At 36.1% G+C, this 15,353-nt stretch overlaps 1 protein-coding gene across 1 annotated transcript; it reads left to right on the top strand.

The window, feature by feature from the left end:
* The first annotated feature begins 448 nt into the window (after positions 1 to 448).
* Positions 449 to 3,190, top strand: GPR15 (G protein-coupled receptor 15). The gene has a single exon (XM_032631702.1). The coding sequence runs from the start codon at positions 569 to 571 to the stop codon at positions 1,643 to 1,645; it is 1,077 nt and encodes a 358-aa protein (XP_032487593.1). The 5' UTR covers positions 449 to 568; the 3' UTR covers positions 1,646 to 3,190.
* Positions 3,191 to 15,353: the final 12,163 nt, after the last annotated feature.

The following is a 15,353-nucleotide window of genomic DNA, read 5'->3' as shown; positions in this document are numbered from 1 at the left end:
GACTGGTATGATTTGGGGAAATTTACTCTTTATGCAATGGAAGACTATTCTCTTCACATTTCACCAATGATGTAAATGAAAACAGTATCTTCAACATCACCACCTTAAAATTCTAAAAGTAAAACAGTATACTGTATGTGAAACAGGAGGCTAGATCGAAAAGATTCTCAGTGTCAGAAAAGCAAAGATATCTTTAAGGTAGGTAAGGAGAAAAAGTTAATTCATTTCCTAATCTCTGGAGATTTAAAGAAACAAATTGAAGGTCTTGAAGAAAAAAGTTAAAAAGCACCTCAGTTTCCTGGGCAAATGCAAATAAAGAAAACCATAACCACAACTACCCAATACCAATCAGGGTGGTGTTCCTTGTGGGCCTTTCTGAGGATTGGTAGAAACTGTATTTTTTAATCTCTGTTTTTAATGCGTGTCCCAAGATCTTCTAAGGAAGGGGGTGGGGCAGGGAGAAGAGGCAGGCACTGTATAAAAGAAGCTGCCTTGAGAATTCTAAAATTCATACAAAAACTTCTTAGGTAAGAAAATTTACCAGATTTGGCACCTGCTGGACCCAGTGATGGACCCAGAAGCAACCGCAGTTTACTTGGAATATTTCTATGTTACAAGCCAAAATCCTGATATTGACGAGACCCACTCCCACGTTCCTTATACATCAGTCTTCCTTCCAGTCTTTTACACAGTGGTGTTCCTGACTGGAGCGTTGGGGAACGTCATCCTCATGAGTGCATTGCATTTCAAAAGGGGCAGCCGAAGACTGATTGACATTTTTATCATCAACCTGGCTGCCTCTGACTTCATCTTCATCATCACGTTGCCTCTCTGGGTGGATAAAGAAGCATCTTTAGGACTGTGGAGGACAGGCTCTTTCCTGTGCAAAGGCAGCTCCTACGTGATCTCAGTCAACATGCACTGCAATGTCTTCTTGCTCACCTGCATGAGTGTTGACCGCTACCTGGCCATCATGTGTCCGGCCGTATCCAGGAAAATCAGAAATAGAGACTGCGCGTATGGAGTCTGTGCCAGTGTCTGGTTTATCTCCTGCCTCCTGGGGTTGCCTACTCTTCTGTCCCGGGAGCTCACCCTGATTGATGGTAAGCCATACTGTGCAGAGAAGAGGGCCACTCCAGTTAAACTGACTTGGGGCCTGGTGGCCTTAATTTTTACATTTTTTGCCCCTTTGGTGAGCATTGTGACCTGCTACTGTTGTATCACAAGGAAGCTGTGTGTCCGTTACCAGCAGTCGGGAAAGCACAACAGAAAGCTGAGGAAATCCATAAAGGTCATCCTTATCGTTGTGGCAGCCTTTGTCTTCTCCTGGCTGCCCTTTAATACTTTCAAGCTCCTGGCTATTGTCTCTGGGCTGCAGCAAGACCTCTACTTTCCTTCAGCTTTTCTCCAGTGGGGCATGGAGGTGAGTGGGCCCTTGGCCTTTGCCAACAGCGGCATCAGCCCTTTCATTTACTATATCTTTGACAGCTACATCCGCCGAGCCATCGTGCACTGCTTGTGCCCTTGCCTGAAGAAGTATGACTTTGGGAGCAGCACTGAGACCTCAGACCTCACTAAGGCTCTCTCCAACTTCATTCAGGCAGAGGATTTTGCCAGAAGGAGGAAGAGGTCTGTGTCACTCTGAAAGGGACAGTAACATTTCAAGCTCTGTTGGTGGATCGGAGGGTTCATTTGTGTCTGAGACAAGAAAAGAAGAAAAGTATTGCTAGTGGTAATATTGCTTCATGAACACAAGGAAGTGTTCATTTTTAAAGAGGCATCTAGAAAGTCTCTGTGTTCATGGATGTAATTAGGCCATATGCTGTTTTGTTTTGGTTTTTTTCTTAGCTGAGTGGCCTTATTTGACCCTTGCCAATCAAGTTTACCAGGCAAAATACAACTCTTACGTCTGTGAACTCTAAGATAAAGGCTCCTGCTTGGGCCAGTTCCTTCCTTCATGGTTGTTAATGAACATTCAAGCCTTTTCCTCTCTCAGGAACCTAGATCCACACGACCCTTCATACCGAGCTCCAAAGTGGACAACATTTAAAGGATTCTGCTCACTTGTATCTGGTGAGAAACGTGGTGACAATGCAGGTAGTAAAAAATGTAATATACCTGTGCTCAGTAATTAATTATTCCTGAGTAATGAAGTGAGGTTCTGGCCTTAATCTTTAAAACTTTATATGGTAATCCTACACCATCTTCCAACATTATCTTTCACCCTATACCATTCACAATAACTTTGGACTGGCGAAAGCTCACTGGGATAAAATTATTTTGTATTGTGTGTATGATTTGGGACTTTACCATTTGGTCTTCAAGAGTATTTTAACAAGAAAGCATAGGACAAGGTTTGACTTTTATTTTCCTTATACGATATGTCGGTTAAAATGTATCTTATTATAATGATGTAGTAACTACTTTTCAATGGGGTTTTACTGTACTCTTTGTTTTCACTGCCTTTACAAATTAGGATATGGCTTTAATTACATGTTTTTAATTACCTAGTTATCTAGTTATAAAATAAAACTGCTACTACTACTGTAATTAGAGGTCATCAAATGCTTAGCAACACCCTCGTGCAGATTATCATTTTGTATTTTAATTAAAGTGTTAGTGCTACACATTCCCTGTAGCATCATTTGCTTGGTGTATGTAATTTCATGATTTGATCCAATAACATAGGAAGACAGGATGCTCTGTATTCAGCTGAAGGGAAAAATCCATAACAAAGATGTTACTGGTATTTTACTTACATTTTTTGAAACTCAGAGACCTTCTGGACTTCCTTACCTGATAAATATTTACTGAGTCAATTTGTACCTATATTCCTTTTAAAGAATTTGAAGTGGAAAATGTAACTAGCAGCAACCACGAAAGGCTTCGCAGCAGCAAACATACTATTGTAATATATCTTTTGGTTCAAGATAAAGTAGGTTATGTTTTTACCCCCACTATTTACACAAATGAATTATTGCTTTATTTTTAAATATTAGATTTGAAAATCAGAGAAAGCTTAGAATCTTTTCAGAGACTAGGTAATTCAAGTTCATCCTATGTATCTTTCATATTAAGAGAAATCTCAAATATTGTGCATCTTCTTATAGTCTATTCAGAAGTTTTTGGTTTTATAAATTGGTAAATTTATTACTTTCTCTTAAACTTTTATTAAATAAAAATATAATTTTGTTATAAAAGTATTCTTCTATGTTGTATTAATTTCTATTAACATATCAATTAATACTGATATTCTAACAGACATTTAATAATTTATCATAGATATAGAAAAAAAAGACTGTGTAAATCATAAGAAATAAAGTTTCTGGGAAAACTTCAAAAATGAATTCAATATAATTAAATAGATCTCCAAAGGTTAAAAAAAGCAAAAATACAGAAAATAGAAGACATTCACTTTTTTAAAACAAATCAACAAAAGCACTGTAACTAATCACAAAATCAGAGCCTTTGAGAAATGCTACCTTTAAAAAATAGCCCAGTCAATCAGCTAAGGTATTTGTGAGAAAATGAGAAAACCTAGGTTAATTGGTTTAGTTTCACCCTCAATGTTGGGACATTGAACAAGTCATTTTAATCTTTCATACCTAGATGTCATTGGTAATATCTATGTCTATAGAATCCTCAAAGATATTGTAAGGGTAATAAATATAAGTAAAAGGTTTTTTTTAATATTGAATAAAAAGTTATATGAAACAATTCTGTTTCTATCATTAATTATTGAATGTTACATAAAAGTTTCCAAACTAGATTATCAAATGACACTTAATCATTCTCATTTAACGAATATTAGAATCTATCCTACTTCTGTTTCACCCCTTTCATTTTTTCGTTTTAACATGGAAGAAAAACATACTGTTACACTTTTTAATACTTTAAGTAGATATACTACTTGTGTGCCTTATGAAGATCTTGGTATATTTTATATTCATAAGGTACCAGTGAGGAAAGGAAAAATAGGCATAATTTTACAGATAGCATAACGCTGACAGAAAAAAATTCAAAATGTGATTAGTGTTATGTTACTATGAGAACTTACCACAGAAAAGCTCTTCATTAAAGCCTGGGTGAGAAGTTGTCTGTTAACTTATAATTAATTTTAAAATTAAGGCACACAGTCACAAACACACATTTAGTCCATTTGGGCCATATGGAAAGAAGAAAACTAACCTGATATTCCTGGGAGCCCCACAATTCATCCATTCTAACGAGTCAAAATCACCTCTGAGTGAGAACAACACTAAGTAAGAACAGTCTTAAAGGAAGCTATGTGCGTGACTGAGAGGGGACGGTTACTAGGGGTCATGAGTTAATTTTTAAATAGACAAAGAAATGCACAGTATGATGGGAAGCTGAGTAAAAGAAATCTTCCTCTGATTCATCTTGACTCCTCAAATCATTCTCTATTCCCCCAAGACATCTCAGAAGTGAGAAATGACTTGTCAAATGTGCATGCCACAGAGAACAGCGAGCCTCAGTTTTCCTGCAGGGCTCATTCACAAAAGTCAAACAATAATAAAAGAATTACAAATTTATTTCTAAAAGAGCCCCTGGTGTGGCCTGCTAGCAAGATGATGCCTCCAGCCCCATGAGAGCAGTGCTGTCCAGAGAAAAAGCAGGAACATAATGCTAACTACCAGAAATGGGTAGTGGGTTTTGCTTCCCGCAGAGCTTGTGGGTTGGATTTATCCATTGCAAATGTCTTTTCTTATTTTAAGTTCTTTTCTCTCAGTCAACATTCTTTGCTTTTATCAACTCTATGAATAAGCAGTTATGACAAGACTTTACATACCAGTGTACAGGAAAAAATAGTTCCAGCAACTTGACTTTAAATTTCAGATGCAAAAATCCACCTTAGGATTAGTTCCTCTTGTCTCTTGTTACCTTTATCATTTTCTTAATAAAGCTACATTTCCTAAATGTATTGGATAAGTGGGAATTTCATCCTAAGATTGATTAACCTACAGCATTAAAACAAATAAACAAACCAACCAAAAAAAAAACCACTTTAAATATCCAATGTGCCAAACTGTTAATAAAGTGAAAGTTCTTATGATAAGTTAAATCAAATATAAACTCACACGAAATGTCCATTTATTAATCTAAAAGTGGAAGGAGGTACTCTGTTAGTTGGCAGACGTTATTAAACTAAAAAATTCTTGGCTTATGTATATGAGTACCAAATTTCTAAGATCCAAAGGCACTTTAAAATTACAGTGGAAAAAAAAAAATTACAGTGGAACTGTTTCTGGGTTGGCCACATGTGGTTAAGTTGAACCGTGGCTAATTTAGGCAAGTGGCCCATGTAAAGGATATATGATACAATGTTCATATCATTTTTATAACGCTCTGCAGACTGAGTAAAGGGTATCATCAATCTGACATTATTCAGTGATTTTCTCATTTTCTAATTAAGAAGATTTAATAATTAGCTAGTTTACTATCACTCCCATATTAACAAGAGTTAGGCTTCATCTATGAGTACTTTATGTTTGTCAACACTGATGGGAAATTTAGAATTTTTATCTGCTAGCCTCTATCAATTCTGATTAGCAAGATTTCATTTCCTTACTACTATTAGTTCAAAATGAAATATAAAAAGTTCTTCTTGCTAGAATACTTTATATTTGCAGAAGATATAGGTTCTTAAATCTGATGTTCTAAATTTTGATGTTCTTAAATCAAATAAAATTTTATGCATCAAAAATTATGTGTGGCTAAAGACTATTTTTAATTTTTAAAAACTTTTCTGTGGTAGAAAATTTCAGCCAGCAACTCTGCTCTTTTCCTTATAGACATATGTAAAAACTGTCTACTGTAAAACTTTCACAAATTCTTAAATCTGCAAATTCAAGTGTAGCATATAATTTACTCCACATGAATTTCGTAAAGTTTAACCTCCTCAGAGACACTGCATGATGTGTAGAAAATAAAACAGAATTGAGGTGTCAACCCTAGGTGTTTGGCCTGACCTGCTAGTTAAGTCAGTCATTACTCATCCCATCGTAGATTAATGGTTTAATTTTGTGACTCTTATGCCTAGACCAGTGGAGTTCCTTGAAAATATTCAATATCTCAAACATCAAACTGTGAATGCAAAGTGTTTGTCGTACACAATGCGCTATGTCAGCCACAAATTTGTTATTATGACTGATGGGTTCCTTATTATAACTGGATTCTGAAGCAGGCGTATTGCAGTCACTCGCTCACAAAACTTCTCTCTCTCTCTCTCTCTCTCTCTCTCTCTCTCTCCCCTCCCCTCGATCCCACATCTCCACCTCTGTCTCTCCCTTTCTCTGTCTCACAAACACAATGTACAAACACAGCTGATAAGCATCTATTGACTCTTGTTGCTAATATTCAGTTTAAAGTACTTGATAGAATGCAATAAAGGAGAAAATAAAGCAAAGAAAACATATAGTAGGGCTTCCCTGGTGGTGCGGTGGTTGAGAGTCTGCCTACCAATGCAGCGGACACGGGTTCGAGCCCTGGTCCGGGAAGATCCCACATGCCGCGGAGCAACTGGGCCCGTGAGCCACAACTACTGAGCCTGCGCGTCTGGAGCCTGTGCTCCGCAGCAAGAGAGGCCGCGACAGTGAGAGGCCCGGGCACCGCAATGAAGAGTGGCCCCCGCTCGCCACAACTAGAGAAAGCCTTTGCACAGAAACGAAGACCCAACACAGCCAAAAAAATAAATAAATAAATAAATTTATTTTAAAATAAAAATATATATATAGTAAATAGAAAATACAAAATAAAATGGCATATATAAAAATATCAACAATTACAATAAAAACATAAATGGATGAAAATATCCTATTAAAATTGAACAAGTAGCCCATTCCTACAATCAACTACTATATATACGGCACTATTAGTCTCTGGAGGATTTAAAGAGGTAGAAATGGAATTTGTTTCCTCATGGAGTTTACAAGCCCCGAGTTATTTTTTGAATCAAAGAATGAAGTACGGCCCCCAAGAACAAACCAAATCACTTTCTTTGATCTTTTCCAATGTTCAGGGAAAAGCCCATATTTGTCCATACACAAGTCACTTCAGGTAGCTACCATTTTGATAGGGCTATTTCCTAAATATCGTTGCATTTTCTTAAAGGAATGTACAATGTGTGCCCCCAACACTGGCAACCCCAAATGAAAATACTTTTATTGCCCTTAAAGATTTTTAGGTGTAAAAGTGTGTTTTAAACATAAGAACACAACTGAACAGTATCAGCTTTAAATTTATTTTCAAACAACTAAAAAGGATATGCAAAGTAGATTACTCTAACCTTGCCCAAAGACTGTGATTTAATGAGATGCCCTCTTGCTTACCCTCAGTTTAGACCAAAAGCAAAACTGACAACTCAGGTGGAGAGGTGGTAAACGAGAAACGAAACTTGCCCGTGGTTTCATGTTTAAAGCAAAAAAAAAAAAAAAAAAAACAAAAAAAAAGATTCAGAGGAGTTTAAAGTAATGCAATGCAAACTTGACTTGTATGCATTAATAAAAAATAGTTTAAAATTAGTAAAGAATTGAAAAAAAGTCAATGCAAACCTGCATAATTTACACAATCTTTAGGATTTCAAATTACAGTAACTTCACTTATATAATTCAAACAGAGAAAAAATACTGACAGTAAATTTATGAAAATATTTAGCAAAATAAATAATCAAAGATGGCCAAATTAAAATTTCAAAATATTGGGCTTCCCTGGTGGCACAGTGGTTGAGAGTCTGCCTGCCGATGCAGGGGACACGAGTTCGTGTCCCGGTCCGGGAAGATCCCACATGCCGCGGGGAAAAAAAAAAAAAAAAAAAAATATATATATATATATATATGTATATATATAATTTTACCTATTAAATTGGCAAAGATTTAAACATTAAATACTGAAGCTGGGCAGGATAAGAGGTGTGGAGTGTGGGCAAGACTTCTTGGACTATTGATTGAGAATAATTTGATTAAGCTTTCTAGAGGATATTTAGAAACATCTTTGAAAAGAAATCCACTTCTAGGACTTTACCCTGGAATGTAATTATGGCCAAGTGCAAAGATATACATACATGCATTTTTACTGCAGCATTGTTTGCAAAAGTGACTGGTACATATTAAGAGCTTGATAAGTGATAGCTGAGAAATAACTCCATTTTAGAGATGGAGAAAATAGAATTCAAAGAAATCAAATTTCACATAATTGTTAATGGACTGAACCAAAAATGAAACCTGATTTCAATTAAAAGTATTTAAAATTGTCTATGCAATTCCAAAGCTCATGCTTTTTCCACATCACCATATTTTTTTTCTCTGATTCCCAGGCTCTTTAATAGACTCAACATCACAACCTTCTCTTGGTTTAGTTTATTCTCTCTATATAATAATTTCTCAAATTCAAACTATATTTCTTATTTTTTCCAATGCAAATATCTCAAATCACCAAACCCTTTGCCTATTCATGACTAACATTACTTGAGGGGGGAGGAAGCCCATTTTATTAAAAATATATTTTTTTTTGCGGTACGCAGGCCTCTCATTGTTGTGACCTCTCCCGTTGCAGAGCACAGGCTCCAGACGCGCAGGCTCAGCGACCATGGGTCATGGGCCCAGCCGCTCCGCGGAATGTGGGACCCTCCTGGACCGGGGCATGAACCCATGTCCCCTGCATCAGCAGGCAGACTCTCAACCACTGCGCCACCAGGGAAGTCCCAAAAATACTTTTCTTTTTAAAAGAAAAACGTTTTCTTGTAACATGTTTACCATGATCTCTTAATTTTGACCTATCCGAAATGGCATATTCCATCCAATAGTCACTAAAATACTTATCTAGAAAAACAAATATGTGCTCATGTAAGAAATGGACAGTTATTTATTTTACTCCCCCTCACACCCAACCCCTCATTAAAAGATAGTAGCACTTATGACAGTGGCTCTCACAGGAAAATATCTTTTTTTCAAGAGCATATATGTACTAAGTAAGAATCAGAGTCTCATTTTCTCTATCCCTGAAAATTTTTCTAGTCCCTGATTTCTTAGAATATACCCACAGCAAGAAGAAAAAGTAAATCTAATGCCAAAACTCACACTATAGGCTGTGTGTCTCTGGGCAATGCAGCCTAAACCGGTCCAGAGGTTTAAAGTTTCACCATCTTTCTTATTAAGTGCTATTTGTTATGCCAAGAAGCTGCACTGGTCTGTGTGCAGAAAACATTCAGTAGCCAGTTCTCCTGTCTTTCAGGGACTTTGTTTACACTTTTCAGGGCGTATGTTTGTACAAATGACTTCCTAATTTTAGTAGGGACTCCCAAATGTAGTTTTGAGAAGCACAGGAGTTTCTCAGATTAGGAACAGTATAAACTGCCCCAAACATAACGTAAAAACTTGATTGAAATTTACATTAAATAAGAAATAATATTTACCATCCAGCATTTTTAGGAGGCAGAGTCAAGAATGTTAGGAAGTAAAATGATAATAAGGTTAAAAATTACTGGCCCACAATCAAGGAGAAAAGAAAACATAATATTTAAGAATAAGAGAGCATGGTACTCGAGTATTAAAACATTTATTTTTTAACAGCAAAGAATAATTACCTCAGCTCACTTTATTTAGGGAATATATTAAAATGTTAATAATGGTTTTTTTAGACAGTAGAAATAAGAACAAATTCACTTTTTCATTTTAATTTATTTTTCTTTACATTTTTATGAATACTTTACATTTCCTATAATGAATATGTATTTCTTTTTTAAACTTTAAAATAAAGGGTGCTGGAATAAATGTCACGTGTGGCATACAACACATATTAATATTTCAGTACAACTTTGCCTCTTCCTCTAAAGGCAAAATAGGGATTTTTTAAATGTCATATACAATTTTAAATTTCATATCTATAACTTTGGGATGATTTAATTTTGGACAAAGCCTTATCAAATTAAATCTCAATCAAATCGTATTTGTTCTCATATCAAATGCAGCAAGTCATTGTTTAGTTCAAAGATTCCAATTTACTTTTACTAAATTGACTTGCCCATTAAGTCAAATGTCAGCCTACTTTGAGTACGTAGATGCAGTTTTTATGTTATTTTTAAATATTTAAACATTTCAATTAAGTACAAATTAGAATTGGTTCAATAGAATGATAGCATTTGGAATAAATTGGGACTTACCAACTTATTCCAAATGCTCTCTTCTAAAACATTTGAAAATAATATGATATTTCCGGAAAAGTGCAAATATTTCCAAGTGAAAATCTTCTAAAGTAATGAACTTTTTATTTGAGCAGTCTTACGAGGATGAATGTTGACTTTTAACATTTTTCTCTTTCACTCGGATTTACCTAGAAAGTTTTCTAGTATCGAAGACGTCAAAAGATTGCTTACGAAGCTCTCGAGGAAGGAGAACCACTGGCCTGATGTCAGTTTTCCACTGTAACGGTACAGCTCTATTAGCAAGAAAAATGCACAGGGAAGATGACTTGTAATAAATATCTATAATTCTCATTGCAATGACTTTTTAAAAATGGAGATTAAGAATGAAATCTGTTTACTGAGTATTCATTTGGTACCAAGGAACTTTTAAGTGGTTAACATGTATTATCACATTTAATTTAATCCAGTCCACCTTCCTTCCATCTCTTTTCCCATAGGGGTCAGACCTCCATCTCAGTCCTAGGGTCTCTCCCCAGCTTCTCTACCTCCATCTCCCAGTAAATCTCTTGCCTACTCTTGTCATGAGGGCTGCTTCTCTGCAAACTGGAACTAACACGTGAAGAAAAGTTTTTTTTTTCTCTGAGAGAATATAAACTTTCGGAGGGTTCAAGAATTCTTTTGGGAAATGCTTTCCTTCAGACATGTCAAAATGCAGCATTCTACACAGTGGGATAACAAGCATTTTATACGTTTTCATACTGCTAAAGTCATATATAAAGCAGAGAATTGTAAAAGCGTGCCTCTGAGAAGTATCTTGATTAGCTGGCTTAAGAAAAGCCCTGGATGACACCTTAGGTAATAGGTAATAGTTCTTAGCACTATAATGATGAGTAATATTGTAGCTATTATTAGAGTTTATTTGCACCTTTCTCCCACTTCCCTGGAAAATTTAAAGGAAGAGTGGTCTTAAAATAATGGCATAACTACAAAACTATAATGTGACGTAGTGGGAAACATAAAGGCTTTAGAATCAGAAAAATTTGAGTTGGAAACCATAACAACAAAGCACAAGTTACTGACCTTCTCTGCCTCAGTTTCTAACCTGTTAAATAACACTGTTTTCCATGGAGTTGTTGAGGTAGGTCACAGTAATGTCTGTTTTGGTTTTATATTCTTTATTAATCCTATATGCATAAACACAAATATATATTTTAACTAATTTAAAGCAATTTAATTGTGAGGACTTAAAATTTATCTAGTTGTTGTTGAAGTATATATAAACTACATATAACTCTATAAATTAGGCATAATATATACATACCTAAATATGCAGACCCAAAAAAGCAGCATCCTCATTTACTCTTTAAATAAATTATTTAAATTTATTAAATAATAAATTTATTTTAGCTCTTGGACAGCAAGTTTTATCAATTATGTTTGAGAACTATTTTTGTTCAAAGCATTATAAGACATTTATTATTTAGTTCTAGCTAGTGCTATAACAGAAAATATCTTTAAAGAGATAAGACAATCAGTCCTTATCCGTGTGACTCTATGTCTTTCCTTAGAAGTCTCTGTAAGTAAAGTTTTTCAGCTGGGTTAATTAACACAGCTGTGTGTGTATACCTGTAACTCTATCAGAAATTATATATAAAGAGGGAGGGACGGACTTAAGGATCTACCAAGCCACGGTTTTGCTCTGAAGATAGGAGAAAGCACTAGCTATAGGCAAGAAATTCTCTCTTTGAAAGTCAAAGCCTTGACTTTGACATTTTTGATAACTTAAAGTGCAGAAAAATCTACAAATACAGATCTGCAAACGTTTAAAATGCTCCATCAAAGATCAAAATATCACAAACATTTTATTTATTTCTCTATGTAGAAAAAATAAGAAATAGATATAATATTTTTCCCACTTGTCTATAATTGTGGTGCCTACAACACTGCCCTCTGGAAAAATCAACTCTGTTTTGGGGCAGGGGTGGGGTTGGCAGAGGGACATGTAAGGAAATGGGAGATAGCGTCATCATTGTTGCTGATTTTCCATTTATTTTAGGGAAAAATTTCTTCCCTTGTGGTTTTTTTATATCTAAAATGACTAGCCAGCTGAGAACCTAAGCTGTTGGGAAGGCTTCTCAGGGAGAGTTAGAACAGGCACGTGAAGCCTGGGAGAAAAATTCATGTTCCCCAACTGCACTTCAGCTCTGCACTGTGAGTACACTGACCCAGTGGGAGAGGGGAATGATCTCGTGGCCACCACTCCCTCCCTATCCTCCACCATTGGCAAACCCTGCCAACAGCAGCTGCCGTGATTGGATTACTTCAGCCACTGAACCATCTTCACATGAATGCGTGGCTTCCGTTTTAACTCTAATTTTTCTTCAGTCATTTCTGTTTTTGTGCCTCTCTGCTTTCCATTAAATTCAAAACAGCACTAATTTTTTTAACTGAATGAAAGATGCTTTAAATTCTATAGTGCTTTACAATTTTCAAAAGTTTCACACACATGATTTCATATAATCCCATAATAACCCTTTTTGTTCCTCCTTACCCCTATCTTGCCCCTCTCCCCTTCCCTCGCCTCACTAGTAACCACTAGTTTGCTCTCTATATCGGTGAGTTTGCTTCTTTGTTGTTTTATTCACCAGTTTGTTATATTTTTTAGATCCACATATAAGTGATATATATTTGTCTTTCTCTGTCTGACTTATTTCACTTTAATCCATTCATCTGTTGATAGACACTTAGGTTGTGCCCATACCTTGGCAATTATAAATAATGCTGCAAAGAACATTGGGTTGCATGATCTTTTCAAATTAATGTTTTTGTTTTTTTCAGATATATACCCAGGAGTGGAATTGCTGGGTCATATGGTAGCTCTATTTTTAGTTTTTTAAGAAACCTCCATACTGTTTTCCACAGTGGCTGAGCCAATTTACATTCCCACCAAGAGTATACAAGGGTTCCCTTTTCTCCACATCTTTGACATTTGTTATTTGTCTTCTTTTTGATGATAGCCATTCTGACAGATGTGAGGTGATATCTCCTTGTGGTTTTGATTTGCACTTCCCTGATGATTAGTGATGCTGAGCATCTTTCATGTGCCTGTTGGCCATCTGCGTTTCCTCTTTGGAAAAATGTTTATTCAGTTCTTCTGCCCATTTTTTAATCGGGTTTTTTTTCTTTTTGATGTTGAGTTGTATGAACTGTTCATATATGTTGCATATTAACCTCTTATCAGTCATATCATTTGCAAATATTTTCTCCCATTCAGTAGGCTGTCTTTTTGTTTTGTCAATGGTTTCCTTTGATGTGCAAAAGCTTTTAAGTTTAATTAGGTCTCATTTGTTTATTTTTGCTTTTGTATCTTTTCCTTTAGGAGACTTCAAAAAAAGATATTGCTGCTATTTTTGTCTGCCTATGTTTTCCTCTAGGAGTTTTAACATGTTAAAAAACATGAGTTTTTTAACATGTTAAGTGGTTTTTTCCCTTGCTTTACTGCAAAACACAGAAGTGAGAAACGATGAAAGCATGACCTTTAGAAATAATGTATTTGAAATTTTCAAGGTAAAAATCTAGTTAAATTCAGACTCAAAGTCAGTTAAATTTCATGTGCCAAATTTCAAAAGGAAATTTGGTTCTCTGCATTTTAAAATTTATAACATTCTGTTTATAATTATAAAATTTATAATATTCTGTTTAATACAGACATATCACAATGTGCATGATAGATCGAATTAAAGGCTTATTTATATAATTTTTTATAGAATATAACACAAACATTTCTTTCAAAGGAGTTGTAAATCATCTACTTCAACCCACTCATTTTTCAAATGAGGAAATTAAGTGAAGGGTCTTATTCAGAAGCAAAAATCCTTTGCGCTTTTTAAAATCTCATTGAGCCTGTACACATGGGTACAATTATAAATGCTGTTAAGATAGTGAAATATTTCAGTTCCAGGTGGTCAGTGGCCACTGCCCTGAGTACTCTGAGTGCTCACCTATCATGGCCTTCTGTCACCTTCTCTAGGAGCTCCTGGACCCTTCAACATCAACCAACTCAAGGGTTAACACTTTGTAAGCAGGAGGGCTTTGGGAGACAGGCTCCCGCACAGACAGAAGTGGTGCCCACGAGGGTATAGGTTGTTAAATAGTTTTGAGCATCACCCCTGCCTGCAGTCAACAACAGAAACTTAAATTCTCAGCTGTACTGGACATTTGTTGATTGAGCCAGCATCCATTCACGAGCTTTACTCCCACCCCCAGGCAGTCATCTATCTGCCTCTTCCCAAAGCACAGCTCATGTGTTTTGGTAAAAGTTGACCCCACTCTCAGCCCCATGGAAAAGCCTTCACAGACTTCAGGTCCTCAGTACCTTCCACCCCCTGGCCACAGTCACCACAGGGTGAGCATGTGACCAGCCAACCAGGCTATTCAGAACGCCGGCTCAGCATTGCTCTCTCCCATCCGGGCACTATTGAAACTTGCAGCCCGTTTAAAAACTGAGTTCTTACTGGCATGGCCAAGCTGCTAGATCAATGAACCCTAACTCCTCCCTACATCTGGACTTTCCAGTCACCTGATCCTAAGCCCGTTTGTTGTCTTCTCTTGTTGTTTTAAGCCCATTTGATTTGGGTTTTCTTCGAAACCTTAAAAGATCTCAAAGTTGCCCCAGAGGTTTTGCCAGAATTCTCCAGTATGCCACTTTAGTTAATTACACCACAAAGTTATAAAACAAAGTAGAATTTCCCAAAATGTGTTCCAAAGAGCACAAATTCCAGGCAAAGCTAATAGTTATTGTGGTCCTGGAGAGGAACAGCTCAATAAAGTCAGTAAAATAGACCTGGATCCTCTAACAAAGAAGATTTGTGGTGTACTCAAAATATAATTTTTATTTTTTATTCTTCTCTAATCTTTTCAAATTTATTCGTTACGGTAATTGTCCCCTGCCCCTGCCTGAAGACCTTGGCAGGTCTCTTGACTTTTCTACTTATTTGGGGGGAAGCGCTTTAAATCTCGAATCAGAGCATTAATTCAGAAAAACATAATAACTTCTTTCTTTCTTCTCACCATTCACCTACTCCCCAGCTTTTTGGGGAAAGGTGGGGTGGGATAAGCTTGCCAGATTTAACAGATAAAAATATGGGAGGCCTAGTTAAATTTGAAATTCTGATGAATAGCAAATATTTTTTAA

Source organism: Phocoena sinus, chromosome 4 (genome assembly GCF_008692025.1).
Source record: "Phocoena sinus isolate mPhoSin1 chromosome 4, mPhoSin1.pri, whole genome shotgun sequence".
In the NCBI taxonomy this organism is placed as follows: domain Eukaryota; kingdom Metazoa; phylum Chordata; class Mammalia; order Artiodactyla; family Phocoenidae; genus Phocoena; species Phocoena sinus.
The sequence above is the reverse complement of the archived record's forward strand: the minus strand, read 5'-3'. Positions and strand labels throughout refer to the sequence as shown.

Coding starts and splice junctions, on each gene's coding strand:
- GPR15 (XM_032631702.1), top strand. CDS start 569: ATGGACCCAGAAGCAACCGCAGTTTACTTGGAATATTTCTATGTTACA.